A 24,879-nucleotide genomic window follows, 5' to 3' on the forward strand; every position below is an offset into this window, starting at 1 on the left:
ATCGTCTTTATCCGTTCTGTGTTTTTGTATGTGTTATATGTTTTGAAATTATTAAGTATTTCTTTTTGTTTTATTTTGCCTGTCCTTTAAATTTATAATAATACTGGTGATTTAGTGGTAAGTTTTACATCTTATTATTTTTACTATTAAATCCCCTTTTACTGTTAATTCAATTTTTTTTTTTTAAATCATAGAATTTTGAAAATTTCTAACCCTTCAAAATGGCTTCTAAAAATTATCTGGGGCAGAAAACCGTAAAATAAAATTAGAAAAAGAAAGAAATATTTTTAAAAGTGCAAAATATTTAACTAACTTCCTAAAATCAACAAATTCATCTTCACCTGACTCTACTTCTTTTAACATTTCAATAAAATAAGATGCATCACGTGATGAAAATTCTAGAGAATTAAAATCTGATGATATAAGTCTAAATGAAAAAGATCAAAAAAATGAAAATAATGATTTGCAAATTTCAAATTGAAAAGTGACAAATTTCAAAGAAAACCCGCAGAAAATTTCTGAAAATACTTTTCAGTATAACGATCCTGCTACATGGCCTTTCCCATTAAACTCTGCAGTTCGCGATTATATTTTATCTTCAGATTTATTAGAATGTACCAGAGATGAAAGCACTGATTTCGTTTATCCCAGAGACACAGAAAATCGATTATTTTCAGCATCAATGTATTATAGAATAACTCCAAATGGTGAAAAATATTTACGAAAATGGCTTTTTTATTCAATGAGTGCCAACAAAGTATTTTGTATTTGCTGCGAATTATTTTACTCTAATAAAGTGACTTCAGCCTTAGGATCACTTGGTCATTGTAAGTGGAAACATATAAATGATTACTTAAAGAGTCATGAAAATTCACCAGAACATGTAAAAAATTATTTCAAATGGGTTGAAACAAATACGAGATTTCTAAAAAGTAAAATAATAGATGAAGAAATGCAGTCACTCATTGTTAAAGAAAGAGAGCATTCGGAAAATGTATTGAAAAGGCTGTGTGATATTATTTTATCAACCCATAATTTGGCTTTCCGCGGTTCATCAGATTGGTTGTATACTCCAAATAATGGCAATTTTTTGGGTTTGATAGAATTATTGAGTAAATATGATGTCATTATGCACGAACATGTACGTCACATTTTGTCGAAGGAAACCCATGTAACATATTGCAGCAAAACTATTCAAAAGGAGATGATTTCTCTTTTGGCATCAGCTGTTTGCGATGATATTGTTAAGCGTGCCAAAGAAGCAAAATACTTTTCAATTATTTTAGATTGCACCCCAGATATTAGTCACAAAGAACAACTTTCTTTTATTTTACGATTCGTAGATTTAACAGAGTCTATTTTAGTTATTTTGTTTCAATTCTATGAAATCAATGAATCTACAGGAGAATCATTATGTGATAAGATCATTAAGTTGCTTTTAGATTTAAAATTAAATATTAATGATATTAGAGGACAGGGCTATGACAATGGGTCCAATATGCGAGGGAAAAATAAAAGTGTTCCAGCTCGTTTACGGCAAGTAAATCCCCGAGCATTTTACATACCTTGTGGCTGCCATTCTTTAATAGTTATAGGAGATGCAGCAATGTCTTGCCCACAATCTGTTTCATTTTTTGGTGTTATTCAACAGCTTTATACATTATTTTCAGCATCCGTTGCTAGATGGAAAATTTTAACTGATAATGTACCAAATTTCACTGTTGAAGCAGTATGTGAAACTCGTTGAGAGAGTCGTATTGAATGCATAAAGTCAGTTAGGTATTAGTTGTCGAAATGCATGATGCACTGATATTACTTAGTGAAAATTCAACCGATGCAGCCACCAAATCTGAATCTTTAACACTAGCAGATGTTGTGTCCCAATTTACGACTATTATCCTATCTAGTGAAATTATGCTTATCTATGTTCGCCTATTATCTATGCACGAGATATCACCCAAATTACAAATATTTAAGTTATTTCTTCCCTTAGTGTCCCTAATATTTATATTATGCTGTGCCTTTTGGGACATTTAGCTTGAGATATTAAATACCAAAACAAGGAGCAATTACTAAAATATGTCTGAATGTGAAACAATATTGCAGTCGTGACACTTTATCTCGTTTCTTAACACATTGATTTCCCACGTGATTAGATTCGTACGTTTTTCAAGTGGTGCATTGGGCAGCAATTTCAGACAACTGTTTTATCAATGAACAAAGGTTTATTAAACTCATTAGTATGGTACAATTCAATTTCTAATATATTTTAATTCAATACTAAGAAAATATTTACAAAAAGTAACATTAGCTTATCACAAGTAATTTGGCTATGATCCTATATGAGTAATGCGATCATGCCGCCATGACAAATTCGACTCATACAATCATATGTATAATCCCTTATCTAATTAACTTTAGCTAACCCTATATTAGTCTGAATACGCTATATGCTGTAGCACATATGTAATCAATTCACTCTATTTAACTATCCAAAACTATGTGGATTAAATTATCCTTTCACTGTACTAACACATAACTTTGACATTTAAAACTTTCCTATATGTTACAATACACATGCATAAATTTTAGGACACATAATTACTTATATAATATTAATATTAACAAGCATACTTTCATTATAATCAGTCATGCACTAAAGTCCTAGTATAACTTTCCTTAGTCTCTTCAACAGTTCAATAATAGAATAATGATAACAATTACAGACGATTTTCAGTTAACATGAGATTTTACAGTACCTTTTTCTCTTGAGTTTTCTATATTGGCCTCCACTTTTATCCGATTATTCTATCCTGGTATGATCTCTCTAATAATCTGTTACTCCTAAGTTCTTTTGGCACTAAACTGTGCTTACACGATCTTAACTTCTTGTACTTGAATTACGGACACTTTTAGAATCATCTATACAATGGCTGTGAAACTCGCCATGTGGACACAAACTTCTTTACAGATTTCCCCTTTTTCGTAGTTGTCACTGGATGATGAAACACTTAGACAATTCTTTCTTTTCTTTGGCTAAATGGCATTCCTCGTTTCTTACCATAGGAAACACGGAATCGAAATCCCGCTCACTTTTGCTTCCTTGTTGTGTTTGTGGGGATTAACTCCAATCCCGCCACTCAGGAAAACCACGTGAAACCTATACGAAGGAACTCGTGAAGAAACTATCCGGGAAAAAAAGCCTTGTTGGGGGAGGGTTTCTAACCCTTTTATACCTTGACTCCTAACGGCACCCACTTTAATTTCTTTTCTCCGCCCCTTACTTGATTCGACTTCACCGACAAATTAGGGTGGCGTTTTTCTGCCAAACATCCTTTGGTCGGCGAGTCCATGACGATGTCTCAAATCCGGGAATTGACCCTGAGCGATAGTCTATTGTTTTTCTTTTGCTAGCCTCTAAATTAATCCCCCTTCCAAAATTTTAAGAATTTTCTTAATATTTCAATCTCTAGCCTCTCACATACAATTTTTTATTACTAATCTTTTCTGTTTTACTTAGCTAATTGTTTTATATCACAACTGTAATATTTTCCTTCTTTTATTATTAAGTTCTTCAAACACCTTTTTTTTATTTTTATTTTACTTGGATGCAAGAATATTTTTCTTTCTTTTAAATAATTCATCTATTAGCTTTTATACAGGGGTTTTATTTTATTTTCTCTTCATGTTACACCATGATAGCTGGGAATTCTACATTCTTAAGGTATCAGGGTGTAACACAGAAAAACTTTGCGATTATTCCTTTTTAGTTATGTTTGTGAAGTGGTATGACATACTTCATTTTGATTAACATAGTTAACAAATCAATACAAACAAAAAGTATGGATTTAAAAACGGTTATAAATTTATTAAAATCATGTACGGCATTCATTAGATAATACCGTACACTAGAATTTCAAAATGCTTTAACTCAAGCTGAGGAATTAGCAGAACTTTTAGGAACGGAGCCAATATTTACTGAAAAAAGAATAATTCGTAGGAAGAAATTATTTAGTTATGAATCTGAAGACACTCTTTGTTACTGTTGATGAGAGAACGAAGTTTAGAATAAATATATTCAACGTCATTTTGGACAGGATATTAACATCTCTTTAAGAAAGATTTGAACAAATAAAAACGTACGAGCGAAATTGGGGTTTTCTTTTTAATATAACTAAAATAGGCGATTTAAATGAATTAAAAAAACAATGTATGGATTTGCATTCAATTCTTCATCATGAAAATAATAGTGACATTGACGGGAACGAGCTCTTTGAAGAAATTAAATCTCTAAACCCGACTTGTCCAACCTGCGGGCCGCATGCGCCCAGGACGGCTATGAATGCGGCCAAACAAAAAATCGTAAACTTATAAACTTTATGAGATTGCGACTAAAAATACCATTAATAATACTACAAATACAATTTTAGCATGCTATTAATTTATAAGCGGTGAATTTTTGAATTTAACACGTTCTTTAGCAATGAGAGATTCATAAAATAATTCTCAAATAATTATATTTATTCAAACTTGCCACCCATGCGAGTAGTTACTTCTCGACATAATAAATGGTGCGCTAGCGCTCTTGCTTCCTACTTTTACCACGCAATAGATGTCTCTCTATGTGCGCCATGGGTACGCTGGTACGGCTTTCAATGTGCACTTGTAAACAGTCGAGTTAACATCGAAGAAAGGTGCACACGTTACGTGTGTTTGTGGCGATTTGGCGAGTAATTTTTTTAGTAGTAAAAATTTGACGATTATTAAACCTTGCTTTCTAATTTTCAATCTTTTTTTTTTAATTCCAACATGGCTTCCACAGCGTCTCCAAAGAAAACCGAATAAAAAAAAGAAGAAAAATTATAGAAGGAAGATTGTTCAACGAAAAGTGGACAGATGACTACTTTTTTGTCGAGGCAAATACTAAGGCAATCTGCTTAATTTGTAGGGAATTTGTGCCAGTTTTCAAAGACTACAATTTGAAAAGGCATTACACGCAAAAACATGCTGCGAAATCTAGTGCGTATCAAGGAATGTGTCGTAAAGACAAAATATCGAAACTGAAAAAAAAGTCTATCATCTCAACAAATTTTTTTTAAAAATATAACAACTGAAACGGATTCCATTGTAAAAGCTAGTTATGTGGTTGCAAACCTGATAGCAAAAAAATCAAAACCGTATGCCGATGGTGAGTTTATTAAGCAATGTATGGAAAGTGTGGCAGATATAATTTGCCCTGATAAAAAAGGGGATTTTTCTAAAATCAGTTTGTCTCACCAGACAAACTGATTTGATGAAATCAGTTTGTGTGGTGATAGGTAAAAGAGATGGACTTGTAAAATTAATAGAAGACGATGCAATTGCCTACCAAAATTTACGTATGATGAAATACGTAAATTTTGGTAGGCAATTTTATGCGCAAAAGCTTTAAAGATGGATAACGTCATGCAGATTGTCATCAAGGCTGTAAATTTCATAAGGGCCAAGGGATTGAATCATCGGCAATTCCAGCAATTCCTTAAATTTATGGATGGTGACTATGGGGACATCATTTATTTTTTCGGAAACAAGATGGTTAAGTCGCGGTAAAATGTTGAAAAGGTTTTATGATTTGCGAAATGAAATCAAGTCGTTTATGGAATCAAAAACAAAATTTGTGCCAGAACTTGACGATGAAAACTGGCTCACAGATTTGTAATTTTTAGTAGACTTGATCGCTCATTTAAATGAGTTAAACATGCGTCTTCAAGGTGAAAACCAACTGATCAATACAATGTTTCAAACTATAAGAGCGCTCGAAATGAAACTGAAACTATGACAATCTCAAATTAAGGCAAACAATTTTATGCATTTCGACACGTTGGCTAAACACGGTCCTGTGAACAACGAAAAATATGCAGCCTTGCATTTCGATTTGATACAGGAATTTGAGAACAGGTTTCAAGATTTCCGGAAAAATCATCAATCTTTTGGTATATTTGCGACTCCATTTTCAGTAGACATATTACATTTTCATAAACATATTACCTGCCAATTTTCAAATGGAATGCATAGAGCTACAATCTGACATTCAACTTAAAGAAAAATTTGATCATGTCGCTTTACTGGACTTCTATAAGATATATCTTCCCAGAGAAAAATATCCCTCGCTTCACAATCATGCCTTATTCATGTCATCGCTATTTGGAAGCACCTTCATTTGTGAGCAGCTATTTTCAAGGATGAAGCACACGAAGAATAAAACTAGAACCAAAATATCTGATGAGCACGTTGAGAACTGACTGAGAATTGCAACTACTTCCATCGAACAAAATATCGAAGCATTAGTGTCTCAAAAACAATGTCAAACATCTCACTAATTTCATGTTGCTGTCTTGTCTTTTACTTTTATAATAAAAAATTCATGAATTAATGAAGTTTAAATTACTTAAATATGTTAACTATATATTCTACGTTTTTTTGCTCATCAGCTATCGTTAGTGTTAGTGTATTTTATGTGTGGCCCAAAACAACTCGTCTTCTTGCAATGTGGCCCAGGGAAGCTAAAAGATTGGACACCCCTGTTTAGAGTCCAAACAGTTTTCTTCCGGAAAACATCAATTCGCCATTGGAAACTTTACAATTTTTAAAAGCAAATATTTTGCAGAATATAATTCCAAATACGTAGGTTGCATTGAGAATTCTGCTGGCGATTCTTATTACAGTAGCAACAGCTGAGAGAAGCTTCAGCTAATTGAAACTTATCAAAACATATTTGCGATCAACAATGGGGAGTGAGAGATCAAATTCTTTAGACTTACTATCTATTGAACATGCAGTTGTTCAGAAAATAGACATTAGTGAAGGAATAAAAACTTTCGCAGATTTAAAATCAATAAAAATATATATGTAAATTATAATTGATAAAATCAAAAGTGTAAAACCCATAATATTTTTAATAACCAATAATTTAGTTGTTGTTTTTTTTTTTGTATGTACTATTTTTTTTTTTTTTTGTTAGTGAATAGAAATGATAAGTAGAAATCTTGAAGTTATGAAATTATTAATCATTTGAGAAAACCTATACCTACTTACAATCAGGAGGTATTGTCCGGCCGGTAAAATGAAACCGGTAAAATCTGCAATACGTACTGCAGATTTTACCGGTTTCATTCCACTAACTGTTGCTAAACTCTCTTGGCCATTATTGTTGGTTGACTGGGTTGGTCTAACGTTATTAATTTCAATTTTTACGTTTTCTGAATAAGACAATAAGTGAGATACGGAATTACTGTACTTGTTAGATTGACCTTCGCTCATGATAACGAATGAAGTGGTGACCTCGGACTTGCATCGCCACAGATCAGCTTTGAAGGCGAGTAATGAGCCACATTTGAGATCACAGAGCCATGACATTCTTTTGGATGACCTTCGCACGGTGAAGTGACGGTTAATCCCCCATATTTCAGTGTGACAGTCCGGGTAATCCTAATAGGCATGAACAATTTCAAATGTTGTTGGAGCGCTTAAAAAACACGTCTGTACTGGACGAAATCCAAGCTCGAACTAAATCGAACGAGAACCGGTGTATTCGTAGTAAGATGGTCGCTGGCTAAAAAAAAAAAATAATAATGATTTTTTTTTTAGCCACCTCAATTAAATGGAGGCACCGAGCATCGATCCCGGTATATCTCGCCTACTAAGCGAGCGCTCTTCCATCTGAACTACGCCCCCTGACACTATAACAGTAGCTACATATTACGTGACATCTGCAAGGACTCATCAAGGAAGAGACTCTACTCTACCTTTGTCTCCACCATTTAATCTACCAAGAGAACTGCAACTACCATCATCATCTACGCACAATGCCATCTACTGTCCGCCATCACTAATATATTTGGCTGTAAATTTTCTTGCATCATATGAGTTAACCCGATGTTTTAGACACGTTAGGGCTTTCCTTTATTATTCTAATTAATTTAAAAAGTGGAAGAAAAGTTCTTATTTTTAATCAAGCAGGAGCAAATAGTTTTTTTTTTCTTTTTTGCATGTGACGACAGTTGTGTAATTCAGTCTCGATTTCACAATGTTGCCCTACGATTATACTATACTTTTAAAACACCCTCTCCCTTCCTCTTCTCTTCGTGAAACGTATTTTTGTTATTCATTATAATCATTTCAAAGCCTCTTATTTACTTTTCATTGATAAGAGGTAGTTTCCAAATGTTTCTTGAATTGTAATATATCACGACGCGAAAACTTAAGTTCACAAGTAATTAATTACATAATAAATGTTAAAGATACCAAGCTATTTTAAACCTGGTTTTACTCCATTTCCCAAGTAAGCAAACAGAGAAACAAGTCAAGTTTGCGCCTGCACGTATTGGAAGTCTAGCTGACCCTCTCTAATTAATTACATAGTTCAAAGCCTAAATATGTTTGACTGGTTAGAAATTACGATGTTTGTATTATTTTTCCCTCAGGACGTAATCAGCGAAGCATAATCTTTTAGTGTCCTTATTTTTTAAAATATATGTATATTCAAAATCGGTATAGGCAATAAAGACCTGGATTTACGCAGTACAGTACAGCTGCTAATTAGTCTTTAAATTATTTCATGATTCGCTTTTATAACTTAACAATCAAAACACATGAAAAATGTTAAAAGTACAGGGTGAACAAAAGTAGTTTGATGATTTCAAAATTTAAAAAGTAAATAAATCCTATAATATATTTTTTATTTTTTTATTCCTTTAAAAAAGAAGAGATGGAATCCTTTTGCATTTAGGAATCGTTGAGCACCAGATCACCCCCTCTGTCGTTAGTGATGGCTTAGCTCATGGCTAGCGATCATTTTACTTAGGGCATCGAATAGAGAGTGCACAGCACTACAGCCATATTTCGATCGTAAACCCTTAAGAATTGTGTGAAATAGTGTGAGTTCGCTAGTCGATTTTTCTGAGATTTGAAGTTAAAGGTAACCTACTTGTATGTGCCAAAGATCGATTAACTAAACTAAAAGAACCGACTAAAAAAATAAATAAATAAAAAACTAGAAAAAAGTTTTCCTGGTCTGCAACTAGAATTAAAACTATATATATTGCTTGGTATTTTTAACATATATATATATATATATATATATATATATATAAACCCTTAAGCATTGTGTGAAATAGTATGAGTTCGCTAGTCGATTTTTCTGAGATTTGAGGTTAAAGGTAACCTACTTGTATGTGCCAAAGATCGATTAACTAAACTAAAAGAACTGACTAAAAAAATAAATAAATAAAAAACTAGAAAAAAGTTTTCCTGGTCTGCAACTAGAATTAAAATTATATATATATATATATATATATATATATATATCTCAGATATAATACTATTAGGATTTGGGTTCACAAGCTGGCAGCAGTTGTCTGCATACTCTACCCAGAAAGCCTTGAACTGGAAAACATTCAGTGATCATAATCACTCATAAATACCATGTTTTGGAAAACTTGGAAAACACCTAAGAAAAAAAAAAGTGTTGTTTCTCATTACAAACACTTTTCAATCCATAATTTTCCATAATGTTATGATATCTCTAATGGAAGAAAGAAGAAATGGAAAAATAAAGACACCCCAGAAGGGAAAATACAATATAGAATGACAAATTGAGAAAGGAAGCAGAAAGAAGTAGAGAAGATTGACTTAAAAAACAATGTGAAGAGATGGAAAAAGTATGAGAGAGGGGGAAGGTATGATCTTTTGTATGAAACAGCAAGAAGCAAAAATCGCAAAAGAAATGGAATTCGAGCTAGAGGCATAGAAAATAAGAATGGAGAAATCATAACTGAAGAAGATAAAATCCTAATGAGATGGAAGGAATACATTAAAGACCTATATGACAAGGAAAATAGACCAAATGAGTTGCCATTAGAAGATATAAAGAAGGTAAATGAAGATGATCTAGGCCCAGAGATTTTGAAAACAGAAGTAGAAATGGCCATTAAAGAACTAAAATGTGGAAAGGCAGAAGGAATAGATGAAATACCTGCAAAATTCCTGAAACAACTTCAGAAGAAAGGAACTGAAGAAATAACCAAAATAATAAATTTCATTTATAACAAAGGAGAATTACCAAAAGATTTTATGACCTTAATATTTATACCTATACCAAAGAAAAGTAATGCAGTGAACTGCAAGGATTTTAGAACAATAAGCCTCATTTCCCATACATCAAAAATACTTATGAGAATCTTAACACGAAGAATTGCTTCTAAGGTGGAAGAGTTTCTTGGAGATCAGTTTGGTTTCAGGAAGGGTAAGGGAACAAGAGATGCGATTGGACTGTTAAGAATAGTAAGTGAAATAAGTCTGGAAGTGAATAAGTGAATAAAGAAGTTAATATCTGTTATATAGATTTTGGAAAAGCTTTTGACTTTGTAAAATGGGATAAGATGGTGAAAGTAATGGAAAAGATTGGTATAGATTGGAAAGACAGAAGGCTAATTATTTCACTATATATGGGACAAACTACCATGGTGAGAGACATATATGGTACAACAGAACCAGGTATCATTGGACGAGGAGTAAGACAAGGCTGTTCTCTGTCACTAATTTTGTTTAACATGTATTCCGAAGCAATGTTAAAAGAAGCACTGGAGAATTCGGAAGAAGGAATAAAGATTGGAGGTAGACAGATATTTGCAATAAGATACGCAGATCACAAGTCATTATTATCAAAGAAAAACAAAGGTAATGAAAATAGCAAGGAAAGAGGCAAATATGGATATCGGAATAAATAGGGAAAAATTGAATCAAGTAAAGACATTTAAATATCTAGGAAGTGTGATTAGCAGTGATGGAAGATGTAAAAGTGACATAAAAGCAAGAATAGCGATGAGAAGAGATGCCTTTAATAGAAAGTAGAATTTATTCAGAAGTAAAATGAATTTAATAAAATTTTATGTGTGGAGTTGCCGTCTATGCAGCTGAAACTTGGACATTGAAGAAAGAAGAAATTAAGATATTGGAAAGCTTTGAGATGTGGATTTGGAGAAGGATGGAAAAAATCAAATGGACAGATAAAATAACTAATGAAGAGGTCTTAAAAAGAATAGAAGAAGAAAGAAGTCTGTTAAGGAGGATAAAAAGAAGAAAGGGAAACTGGATCGGATATATTCTGAGAGGGAATGGAATCATCAGAGATGCTATCGAAGGAAAAATAGACGGAAAAAGACCCAGAGGAAGAGTAAGGAAAGCAATGCTAAATGACATGCTGAATGGAGACAGGTACACAACCTTGAAAGAGAAGGCTCAGAACAGAAGAGAGTGGAAATAGTTTTTGTTTTTGCTACTAAGAGAAGAACCTGCTCAACTGCAGAATACTCAAGAAGAAGAGAAGAAGTATATATCGATGAAGGACTAAATTATAACAAATGATTATGCATTAACAAACTGGATTAAACATTTTTCTAAATAAAATAATAATTTTTTATTATATTTTATTTATTATAAAATATTTTATAACAATGTTACGACCGAGTTGAATAAAGGGAATGCATATATTATCATAATGTTGGATTTTGCTAAGGCATTTGATAGGATGCCACACGAAAGGCTATTGCAGAAACTGGAGAATATAGGATTGGAATATAAACTCTTGACTTGGATCAGAGGATGGCTGACTGACAGATATCAAAAAATGGTATACGGTGGGTGTGAATCTGCCAGATTTAAGGTGACCAGTGGTGTACCTCAGGGTTCAGATAATATATACATTAATGACATTAGGAAGAGTCTAACAGGAGATGTGCAATTATTTGCCGATGATGCAAAGATAGGCAGGGCAACCAGGGATGCTACTGATATCTAGCACTTATAAAATGATTTCAATAGACTGGAAATTTGGGCAAACGAAAATGACCATCAATTTAATGTTAGTAAGTGTAAAGTTATGCACTTTAGCATGAGGAGATTTCCAGCGACATATTATAACTCTAATCGATATCAAACGGTTGTGTATAGAGGTGCCACGTTTCTCAAGAGGAGAGTTACCAGTGGAGTCCCACAGGGTTCTATTCTAGGGCCACTGCTGTTCAATTTGTTTGTTAATGATATTGCGAGTGGTCTGCAAGCTGTATTCAGCTGCTTGGGGATGATGCTAAGCTGGGAAAAGTAATTAGGAATGATGCAGATGTACTGGTGCTTCCGAGTGATTTGAATAAAGTGGGCTATGTAGGTAGACAAGTAGGGATGTCAATTTAACATCAGTAAATGTAAGGTTTTGCATTTTCGATCTCAATAAAGTAAAGCTGCGTATCATATTGGAGACGTTGTATTGCAGGAGGTGGAGGGAGCGTGTGATCTTGGGATGTTGATGGATAAAGAACTGAAGTTAAAGGGACATATTGCAAAAATTATAAAAGCAGCACAAAGAAATGCCAGTATACTAAGAAGAAGAAGACTGACAAGTAGAGATAAGGATGTGGTCATTCCGCTGTACAAGACTTTGATTAGACCACATCTGGACTACTACACAGTGATTTGTCACCTGCGTTCCTAGATGAGAAGCAAGCTCTGGAAAAAGTTCAGAGGCGAATAACAAAAGCAATATCGGGATTGTGGAATATTGACTATGAAGACAGGTTGTGAGAATGTAAATTACAGACGCTACTCAACAGGCGGAAGAGGGGCGATATGACCGAGACATAAATTGCTAAGGGGTGCTTATTAAATAGATACCGAGGATATTTTTAAAGGGTGGAAGGAGGGTAGGGGATAGAAACAAGAGGTCATTCTTGGAAGTTGTATAAAGGGGTGGTGCGTAAGAGAGTGCGGCATGACTTTTTTTTTTTTTGCATGGAGAGTGGTTGGTGGGTGAAATTTATTACCAAATAAGAAGATGGTGAGTGCGCAAACATTGAACCAATTTAAGATGAGGTATGATAAAAAATATCTCTGTTAGAATGCATCTTACTATTGCCTCCCTTGATGAGTCTTGACTCCAGGAGATGTTTGTATAATAATAATTATTATAATTAATAATAATAATAATAATAATAATAATAATAATAATAATAATAATAATTATTATTATTATTATTATTATTATTATTATTATTATTATTATTATTATTATTATTATTATTAATTTATTTTCGTTTTAGCAGAAAGGAAAAGGCAGCTTATCGTAATGAAGTATTTATGGTTGGAGAAGTTCTGACTTCCCTATTTAGATATGTTCATGACAATGGTTAAGTTATTTTTGTTGCTGGTAATTTTAAATAATATCTAAGAATTGTTCTAATTCATATACTTATTTAAAATAGGAAATTTAAATATTTTAAAGTTATTATATTAAATTTAAATTATATCATTATTTTAATTATATGCTGTTCAAAAGAAAACAACCGATGTCATAGGCCTCTTCAGTAAATAAGAAACTGATTATGCCTCGATAATAATCACAAGATCGCTAAAATCTACAGTTAAATTTATATGTATATATGTAGAAAGTTTTTTTTTACCTTGGGTATAATATATGTTAAAGATACCAAGTTATTTTAAATCTGGTTTTTACTCCATTTCCCAAGTAAGCAAACAGACAAATAAGTCAAGTTTGCACCTGCATGTAATGCAAGTCTAACTGACCAAGTAGTACAAGTCCAGGCAACTCGTGGTAAAGTTAGAATAAGCTCTGATCACTATTCTTAATATTTACCCTTAATGCAAAGCCCATCTCCTTGAGGAGATGTACGATGCTATGCACTAAAGGCAAGGGGCCACTACCCAGACCGGTTTTGACCTTTATTAAGGTCTCATCAGTTGGAGCCTGGCTTAGAAATACCAAGGTTAAGTAATACAGAGCTTATAAGTATTTTACCAAAACAAGTTACCAAAAGGTGCTTTGATCTTATTAAATAAAAATAAAAATCTCAGGATGAGAGATAGATGTAGAAAGTTTTTTTTTTTTTTTACCTTGGATATAATATATGTTAAAGATACCAAGTTATTTTATATACCAAGATACCAAGTTATTTTATATACCAAGATACCAAGCACCTTTTGGCAACTTGATTTGGTAAAATACTTATAAGCTCTGTATTACTTAACCTTGGTATTTCTAATTATTATTGATACCTCCGATGACTCATCGCGGGAGGACAGCTACAACTGTCTCAACCACTACACCGAACCTCTACTATGAATCATCTCCATCAACGCCATTTACCGCCCACCTCCACCACAACTAGTATTTTTTGTCCGTAAATTGCGTGTGTTCTGAAGGGCCGATTTGTCTGTATGCGGGATGAAAAACCCGAGTTTCCGGGAGAAAAAAACCCTGCTACCTCCGTATGAGATCGGCTAACTCACCTTCGATTGAAATCGTCCAGATAAATATTCCTTCCGTCGCGACGAGAATCGAACTTAGGCCTATTCCAATCGAAGGGCTCAGCGTACCGTCGTTCTTCCAATTGCGCTACAAAGGTTGTAGCCAACGCCATGCGAGAACCACGAAACACTTCTGGAAATATAATAATAATTAAAAAAAAAAAAAACTAATCGAAAGCGTTGTTTCACTATCTCTTAATCGCCGTAATACTTTCTCTAGTGAAGATTATTGGCGATAGTCAATCTCCTCCTATATGCATCATATATTACCTTAAACTTTATATATACTTTATCTTTAATAAAATATATATTGACTTTAAACATATTACTTAAATATGCTTACTTGAAAAATATATTTTACTTAAAAATAATAGCTTATCTCTGCCGAAATGTGAAAAATAACGTACAACAAATAACGATTATTTGCTCTAATGCTAAATTCATTCAGAAGAGAGAAGCTAAAAATTAATTTATACAGAACGGCAACAAGTAGCAACTTCTGCTGTTATCGTATGTTGTGAGATAAAACAGAGTCAATTTACTTACCAGCACGTGGCGCCACAATCGACGTCTTGCTTTCAAGCATAAATAATGTCATCACACAAAGAAATATATAACGATTTGTGTCTCTGGGTCACCGTGCTTGTTCCGATCCTCATTTATCCAGGGATGTATTGGTTTATAAAACTTTCGATGGTACTCAAGTGTCACACGCGTCTGTTTACGAATCGTCTATTGGCGTCATGGTAACCGCGTGGTTATGTTGGAAAAGGCGACAACACCGGCAAAGCAAATTGCCGATAGCAGTGCGTTCCTGTCAGCTACTAGACAGGCGGTATCTGTGTGGTGGTAAGTTTTGTTATCAGCAGTTTCGTTATTATCAGATGAAAGTTACAAATAAATTATTATTCACGTTATGCCATCCTTCGATGTAAATGAATATTAATGATGATATTGCAGCTTCGTGAATAATAAAAAAAGAAAAGTCTAGTTAGAGGAGACGTGTGATGCTGATTATCTGTTCTAATAACATGTAATGAAAATCGCAAAATATTAATCGAGTGATTTCGCTTATCATTAATTCTTTGAAGCTGTGTGACAATTCATTTCAATCTGCTTATATAGAAAGTGGCAGTAACTGCACTAGTAAGTATCGTAGTTTCATCTTCTGTTTGCTAAATTTTACTGTTGTAATGGTTTTAATGCATTTTCATTCTGTAATCGCATTTAAATTCTGTGAATGTTTTCCTCCTTTTTTTATATATATATTATTAATTATACAGTAGGCTCTCGATTTAACGAACTAATTGGGTGAAGAGGGTTTCCGCTATTGCCGAAAGTCTGTTAAATCGAATGTATTTTAAAAACGTATATTAATAAACTTACAAGTGTGCAGCATGTATTAAAATGTTATTATAATATATAAGTGTGAATATGAATACATTATTATTATAATGTACATTGAGTAATTTATACACGCCAATAAAACATCTGTTAAAATATAAAAAATAAATTTACCACAGGAACCAAACTTTATTTTAATTAAACACGTTAAAATCTATGCAATGTAACTAATGGAGTATTTCCCCCACTTTTAATTTTTATTTTTTCTTAAAACTCACAGAAAGTTGTTTTCAATATGAAGATTAGTGTTTTTTTTATGTAAATTCATTTTAGAGGAAGAAATTACTTCAAAATTCTTAAACTCCATTGAATAATAATATTAATATTAAGTTAATATTAATAAAAAAACGTACAAAAAACGTTAAATAAAGATACATAATATTAAGTATTAATATTAACTTAATTGAAAGAATCGCAATTTTCAGAGTCGGAAATACAACTGTCACATGGATGAAGAGGTGTTAATTCCTTGCTGGTAGAGGGTTCTGGTGAAACTGCTCCAGTTGAAGTGGACTTGAAGAAATCATCAAGTTTCATTGCCTTACACTTTGGTACTGCTTCCTTATTACTGTAAAGCAAAATTCTCTAAAATGTTCATAACAAGGAAGCACATCAAGGTCTGATGACGATTCAGTATAATGTATGATGTCATCCATATGCTGTCTTATAACAGACAATTTAGGATGAGGTGCAACTGATTCTTTGTCTTTGTCATCATCATCGTCCTCTTTTTCTTCATGAAGATATTTTACGCAATCTGTACGTCAGAAAAAATTTGATAGCCCGGATCACCTTCACCATTTTCGAGCCACTGTTCTACATCATTCTCAGTTGCATTTTTGTTGCCGGCCCTCAGAGGAGTATCCCGAAAATTAGATGCTTCAACTCCCTCAAAGTCCATTTCAGGTTTTACGCCAGTTGTAATTTTTGTGTGACACTCAAGTTAACACGTTTACGCTTTACTTCTTTATCCCGAGAGGCCATAATGATAGACAAATATTACGTATTTACTAAAATAAAGAGCCAAAGGCTTCATTTCAGCGATGCAAAATTATATAAATTAAGTGGATATTAAATCCAATATCATTTTCGGCATTCGGCTTTGAAATAATGTTAGATTTAATATCCACTTAATTTATATAATTTTGCATCGCCGAAATGCTTTGGCTCTTTATTTTAGTAAATACTTTACGCACTAACCGAGAGTTCGCATACGGAAAATACACCTCTCCGACGCTTCAAGTTCCCTAGTACACTTCAGGTTTCCTTGTTCACACCAGTGGCGCACCCAGATAGGGGGCCAAGGAGCCCTGGCCCCCCAAAAAAAGAAAAAGGAAAAACACTAGAACATTTTCCAAAAATCTTTTCCTAATTAATTTTTGTTTAAAAATTTATATTGTGTTGTGTCTTCAATTTCTATACTACTTATGAATTAGCGGTTACATAAGGTAGGATAATACCCTGTAGTTCTCGGGAATCACGGCCACTGTTGAACGCGAGGCGAAGTATTGTTCCGTTGGACCGAGCGCTACTTCGTTTGCCCGAGCCGGGCCAAAGGAGATCATGTATTGGCGATCACTGCAGATGCTGTCATAGGTCGTATGCAATGCGTAGTGTGTATTCTCAAATCGTCTACTTAACTCGGCACCCCCCCCTCCCCAAGATTAAATCTTGAGTGCTCGGCACCCCCCAAGATTAAATTCTGAGTGCGCCACTGGTTCACATAGACGTAGAAAAGGTAGAAGCCATAGCAAAAAATTTAGAAGAAAAGTGGAAACCTTCATATGAAAACTTGGACTTTGATCACTTGTATAAAATTCACAGACAGGTCAGACACTCATTAAAACTCCCTGATACAGGTGCTTACCATATTGCACCCACATCACCTGCTAAAATATATGATATTATAAAAAATTTGAAGAACAAAAAAGCTTCTGGTCCAGAGGGCATCACAAATAAAGTGATCAAGCTGCTGCCCAGAAAAACTGTAGTGCACCTGACCATAATCATAAATGTAATCTTGAGGTTTCACTATTTTCCTACCACTTGTAAACTGGCTGATGTCATCCCTATACATAAGCCAGGCAAGGACCCACACCTGCCTCAAAATTATCGTCCAATCAGTCTCATCTACAACCTGGGTAAGGTTGCAGAGAAGGTCATCCTCTCACGACTTCAAGCTTCAGTAAATGAACTAAACATCCTTCCTAAAGAACAATTTGGTTTTCGGCAATACCATAGTACTACCCAGCAAATCCTCAGAATTGTTGAATATATTACCACCAGCTACAACTGGCGTCAATACACTGGAGCTGTTTTTCTTGATCTATCTAAAGCATTTGACAAAATATGGCTCTTCGGATTGCTACATAAACGTATCTGCCGGTATTTCACTGAAAATGCTACACCTAGTTAGATCTTATCTACAGAATAGAAGAATAGCAAGATCAATAGTACTATCTCATCCCAGCGCCATATCTTGGCCAGAGTACCACAGAGATCCCTACTGGCTCCATTGCTGTTCTCTATATACATGTCAGACATTCGCACAACCCAATGTCATCCATCATGGCCCGATATGCGGATGATACAACATTATCAGCCAGATCTCTTCGGCCACACCTCATTACTAAAAAGCTTCAAGAAAACCTTCTAAATTTAGAGAAATAGTTCTCCAAATGGAGACTACAAGTAAATCTCCAAAAGCGCTCAGCCATTCTCTTCACGAAAAGATCGATATCTCCTGCAGGAGACGTCTTACTATTCAATACTAAAATTCCCTGGCAGACAGAAACAAAATACCTTGGTGTCGTGCTCGACAAAAAATTAACTTTTAACCAGCACATGAAGACTACGTGTGCAAAGGCATGCAAAGCCATCGCCTAGATCTACCACCTAATTAACAGGAACAGCAAGCTAAACATCAGAATCAAATTGTTTTTATACCAGCTGACGAATCCATAGTCACTTATGCTTCTCCATCCTGGAGCCATACCTCCAATACTAACATTCTCAAACTGCAACGTGTACAAAATAGGTGCTTGTGAATGATTCTAAACGCCCCATGGTTCATCAGAAACAATCAACTTCATCGAGATACAAATCTTCCTTATATCTTCCCTTTCCTACAATCTTTAGCAACAAAGTTTATCCTAAAAACGTCCATACAACCCAACGATCTAGTTCAGAAAGCTGTAGCCTACGAGGCAGCGGATATATTTAAACATAAAAGACCAAAAGCCATTTTAACTTCCTGTAGCGATACATAATCTCCATGCCCATTCAGGGCGAGCAAACTGCTCATAAAATTTTCCCCTCACTGTAACCGTAACAGATAGCAGGGTATATGAAAAGCATCTTGCTTCACCCCTAAAGCCATTAAAGTCAATTGTCAATTCCCTAGTACTGAGAGTTTTTGCTTTCTTAGGGTTTCTTCCGGAATTTTACTCTCGGTGAGAGGGGGTTGATTTTGGTTTGCCTGAGAGAGCATTTTGAGTCTCCGGGGAGGGTGCTTTCTGGCGTGGTCCGTGTGGGGACATGTTAGTGAGTGCTTTTCTCTGGAATATGAGCGATTCTGCTCAGTGATAGATTGAACTTATCACTGAGTGAAACCAATCAGTGGCGGATTACCCATTAAGGCAATGAGACACGTGTCTAAAGGGCCTCAAGCTTTGGTGGGCCCCAAGCCAAGACATTTTCCTATAGTGTTTTAAAATAGATTAATGTTTTCAGTAAACATCATAAAAATCTATTATTTTAAGCGAAAATTTTTTCAAAACAATTATGTTTTAATACGTATTTTGAACAGCGCACACTAGTTATGCTTTAAATAATGCTGCAATACCAATGTCGGCGCTAGTTGACAAGCTTCGTATTTTGTATTTTGAACGGCGCGCGCTATCTACGCTTTAAATTAAACCGCATTACCAATGTCGGCGCACGGCGCTGTTGACAGCTTCGAGGTCACGAAAACTGATTGCATTGCTGAGATATGGAGTTTCACGTGGTTGCTCCTTAACTTCATTTGTTATTGAATCGTGTAAGAGTGAGGTGTTTGTTTCAAAAATAGCTTTTTAGTGTGACTTTTCGTGTTTTCATTATTTGAGTGTTGTGCAAGTAAAAAAAACTTTGTAGAATTGTAAAAAAAACTGATAAAAAATAAAATTTAAAAATTTTAAAAAATAAAAAGTTTTATTATTTATTATCCTTTAACCCTTTAACAGGCAGAAAAATCCAGAAGTTCAAAAAATTCAAAATTACAAAATTTCATTTATTTTCCACCTAACTTTTATTTTTTTTAAATTTTTTTATTATTATTATTTTTTGGGGGGACCCCAAAATATAATTTACCTAGGGGGCCCCAACTATCCTTAATCCGCCACTGGAACCAATGCTGAGTTGGACGATCTTTCGGTCACTCGTTTTGAGTGGTCCGCGGGATCGACTAATTTTTAAGAGAGACCTTTACTTAAACAGTGTCTCTGACGAAACCCAATCAGTTTGAAACTGTCAGACTAGTGAAAACTATCAAAAGGGACCAATAGAAGGCAATATACGGGCGCTTTTAGCATTCGTGCTTTTCCTATTAGGTTCGGCTATGGCAACTCGTAGTATGCGGCGGTGTATTCCTCCATACTACGAGTCGATATAGTCAATTTTCGCACGAAACATTATAGTTTCTGTATTCAGCTTTGAAATTATGTTGAATTTAATATCCACTTAATTTATATAATATTACGTATTTATTATAAAATAATAAATACTGACAGTATTGACGCACACCGCTAATCGCTCCCTCTCTATGAACTCCCGCTCTCGTCTAGATGAGAGAGGGAGTTCATACGGGATGCATGTTAAGATAATGCTGACTCATTGACCCAACATATTTAGCTTACTCTCGTGAATTAAAAAAAAAAAAAAAAAGGGTTATAAATTTTTCCTTTAGGATAGAAATTTCTGGTCTGTTAAATCGGGATCCGTTAAATTGAGGACCTACTGTATGTTCTTGAATATTTTCAGTCACTGGTCGCAAAATGCTAGCACCTGTTAGAATCACCTTATCCATGCCATTCTTATTTGATTTTTTAACGATACTTGTGGCATAATGATTAGAAATATATACACGTTAGTATAAGAATAATGTTTAATTTGCCAAATATTTCGGTCTGAATATTACAGACCATCTTCAGTGGCTACATAGGAATGGTTTCAAAAAAAAAAAAAAAAAAAGAAGTGGAATACGAACAATTATCATTCATAAATAGAACGCGCCGCGTGATGTCATATCGCTAAGTATTAGAAGAAACATTTAAAAAAAACATAATTAAAGATATTAATTCAGAAATTCATATAATGATCTTAAATAACATTATGCTGATAAAAAAAATAATAATGTGTCATCCTGATTAAACTTTCCCAAATTTTTGATATAGATATACAGTCATTACGATTCAAGTTGGGACGTTGAAGTAAGGCCTCTACACTTTCTTTAAATAAACGTTCAAATTTGTAGCGACATCTGTGTAGGAGGAGAGTCTTGGACCAAAGGATGTTGTGGTTTATTTTTAATCCATGCTGAGCTAATCCAGAAATATTTGGCAAATTAAACATTATTCTTGTGCTAACGTGTATATATTTCTTGCCATGCTTATGTGCCTATGTTTTCCCTAGAACTTTGTCAAAATTTAAGCAGTGTTTCTTTGATATTTTGAATCCTTTAAGTTATTCTGCTAAAAGAAATGGAGATATATTAAAAAGATAAAATAAATCTCCTAACGTCTTTTTTTTTTCTTTTTTTCAAAGGAACCGGACTTTAGTTCATTCCTAATCATCACCTAGTTCAGTTCAGTTCATCGCTACGAATTTTTGAGACTTGAACGTGTGGCAGACAATTGCTGCCATTCATATTGGCAGGACTGGTGGGAGGACTAGGGGCCATCCTTGGAAACTGGGCAAGAGTGTGGTTAGCAAGGCTGTTAGAACTAGGTTTTTTACTCGGAGAGTGGTGAATGAGTGGAATAAGTTGCCAGAGTCTGTTGTGGGTGCCATGACTGTGAATGAGTTCAAGGCAAAGTATGATAGATACTGTGTGGATGTTGAGTAGTTGTTTAGGGCCTCCCTCGATGAGTCTAAGAACTCCTTGGAGTTGCCCGTAATAATAATAATAATAATAATAATAATAATAATAATAATATTCCGAAATCCTAACTTGTATATGTCACCGTCTGAAACAGTGTTAGTTCTATGTTCCGAAATGGTGTGTTTTATGGTCTTTCCATCAATGCAGAGCATCAGAGAATAGACCAAGCCGCTACAGCAGTGTTTCTTAAACTGTTTGAGACTGCGGAACCCTGCATAAAAAATTTTTTTTTTCACGGAACCAGTACGAAAATGCTCATAAATCATCGGAAACGATTTGTGACAATGAGCAGTTACCTGAAAGATGTTTTAATAAAAAAAAACATGGGATACATAATATTACAAAAAAAAAATAATAATAAAGTAGCAAACTTGTTTTAGAAATAAGTCAGTTTAATAAATATTAGTACTCTCCCTATTCAATGAAAGATTTTCTATGCTCCGGGAAACCCCCATAAGTTTTCGCAGACTCTAGAGTTTCAAGGAAAACAGTTTAAGAAACACTGCTTCCCGCTCACTCCGCCCAGAGCACAAGGTTGTAGATAGAAGACTTTTCATCTCTCATACAACAGCTCCACTTTTCATATTGGAGGTTTGAAATGACCAAAACTATGTTTGGACTTCAGACATTATTATTATTATTATTATTATTATTATTATTATTATTATTATTATTATTATTATTATTATTATTATCTTAGACCTCCAGGGAGTCAAGGACTCATCGATATATGCTATACATTACTCAAACCAACTCTCATACCTTCTCTTAAATTCGTTCACACTAGATGCACTCATTCTCCCTTAAAGGCAAACTTCCACTCACTCACCGCTCTGAGAGGGTAAAACCTAGCTCTTACCCCTTTCTTGCAGTCAAGAAAGGGGTAAGAGCTTTGATCTTCGGTGGATGTCCCCGTGTTTTCTCCCCACCTTCCATATAATGAAAATTTTCACCAGACAATATCTTATAACACCCATTCAAAAGTTTATAGACCTCTATCATATCGTCCCCCCCCCCTCTTTCTCCTGTTAATCAAAATCTGTAATCCACATACTCGCAATCTGTCCACATAATCTAAATCCCATAATCCGGATATAATCTTTGTAACTCTTCTTTGCCCCTGTTCCACTTTATTCCCTTGGAACACGGGAGACTAAATCTGGGAACAATAGTCCGGGTGCAGTCTTATCAAGACCTTAAATCACATCCTTACATGTCAAGGTTCGTTCAACAATTATCCTCTGAACTGTATTTGCAACTTTTGCTATGTGATCTTTGATCTTCAAATTCTTATCCATCATTATGCCAAGATCCCTGGCGTCATCAGTTTCTTGTTGCATAACTCCGGTAATATGATATACCTCTGAAAATCTCCTCACGCCAAGTGCATAACTTTACACTTGCTAATTTTAGTTTGCCCAAATTTCCAGCCTATTCAAATCATTCTGCAAGTGGTGGATACCAGCAGCATTCCGATATAATGCCATTAGTGTCATAGTCAGGAGACAGACGACTCCCCGCTTTCTAGCACCTTGAACGCAAAATAATTTCGAATCTTTTTTCAGATTACATTTTAGTGAAGTAATCCCATTTTAATTTGGCACTTGTAGAAAATGCTTCACGTTCTCTGTAATGGTCCTCCTGAGGATGAGCATCAGAGAAAGTTCCGACGTTTCTTTCATTTCAAGGGTGCAGCTTTGAAAGTTGCTCCCCAAATCTTATTAAATATTGATTTTCAAAAATATTTTTCAACATAAGTCAGATAATAAGATTATCTGATCCCTGTTGCTTGATAACAAGGTTAGCTTCAGTGCTAATAAAACTCGATTCCGTCTTATTTAGTAACTACAATTGTTAGCTTCGGCGGTAATAAAGCTGGATCTCTCTCTCTCTCTCTCTCTCTCTCTCTCTGTCAGTTGTACAAATATTAAGTAATAATCCTGTACAAATCTCCAGTCGTGAAATAGTGTTTCCATATCTGAGAGCGAATTCACTTGTAACGTCCCTAAAAATTCTTAACTCTGCTCAAAAGGGAGCAGTTCGTTTTAAGAAAATTATTCTATCATCGATTGGCTTCACTTTCTTTTACACAAGCGTTAATGTGAATTTCATTCGTTATTCATCAGAAATGGCTTCGTAATATTTTCTCCGCACTTCTCTTCCTCTTAATCAGAATCATTGTAACTGAAATTAACTTCAAATTTATATACAGAACAAACGTTTTTACCTTTTCATTCACCTATATTTCATAAAAAAGTACAAACTGTAAAAATTCAATCTAATGTTAATATGCTTCACTCTCTTCCTCGCTACTCCGGGTCGCACGCAATATCTGTCATTGTGACGATGCTAAAAAACACTGTACTACTGAAAGTGTGATAAAAAGCAAAAAATGATGCCTAACGGCCATGTCTTTCTTTCTTGTTATTTCCTTTCTCGTTTTCAATTATACTGCAACTGCTGAATACATTGTAGTCTGGTCGAAACGTATGAGGTCCTACATCTTGTTAAGGTGGGTGCAGGGCCGAGCCGTGCGGTTGTGCGCTGCACAAGGGCGCTTGAAGATAGGGGCGCCATTTCACGACGGGAAATAATAATAATAATAATAATAATAATAATAATAATATATATTCTTGAATTATATCTTACTATATAAATATCACAATTACAAATTATAGTTAATGCAATAAAAATAAAATTTTTAATCAGTCAAATTATTATGAATTCTAAATAATCTAACAACATTTTTAACTTAATACATCATCAGTTTTATTATAATTTGTTTGAAGTAAAACGTTATCAATATTACCACAGATTTTATTTCACAGAGTAAGCATTGACTCAGCGAAAATTGTATAAATATTCTCGATTGTTTATTATATTTTTAGTGGACATTGTTAGTTTAAGACAGACAGTGAATTCATACTGTCGACAGGGTGTAGCATAGAGGCAGCCTGCCTAACGGCGCTGCTTAATAAGAG

General features: G+C 34.3%; 1 protein-coding gene across 1 annotated transcript; it reads left to right on the forward strand.

The window, feature by feature from the left end:
* Positions 1-682: 682 nt before the first annotated feature.
* LOC150097374 (zinc finger MYM-type protein 1-like) lies at positions 683-1,747 on the forward strand. Its single transcript, XM_090407656.1, has one exon. It carries the CDS (start codon positions 683-685, stop codon positions 1,745-1,747), a length of 1,065 nt encoding a protein of 354 aa, XP_090263782.1.
* Positions 1,748-24,879: the final 23,132 nt, after the last annotated feature.

Source organism: Typopeltis vanoorti, chromosome 17, assembly GCF_054136105.1.
Source record: "Typopeltis vanoorti isolate ZY-2024b chromosome 17, IOZ_Tvanoo_1.0, whole genome shotgun sequence".
Lineage (NCBI taxonomy): Eukaryota > Metazoa > Arthropoda > Arachnida > Uropygi > Thelyphonidae > Typopeltis > Typopeltis vanoorti.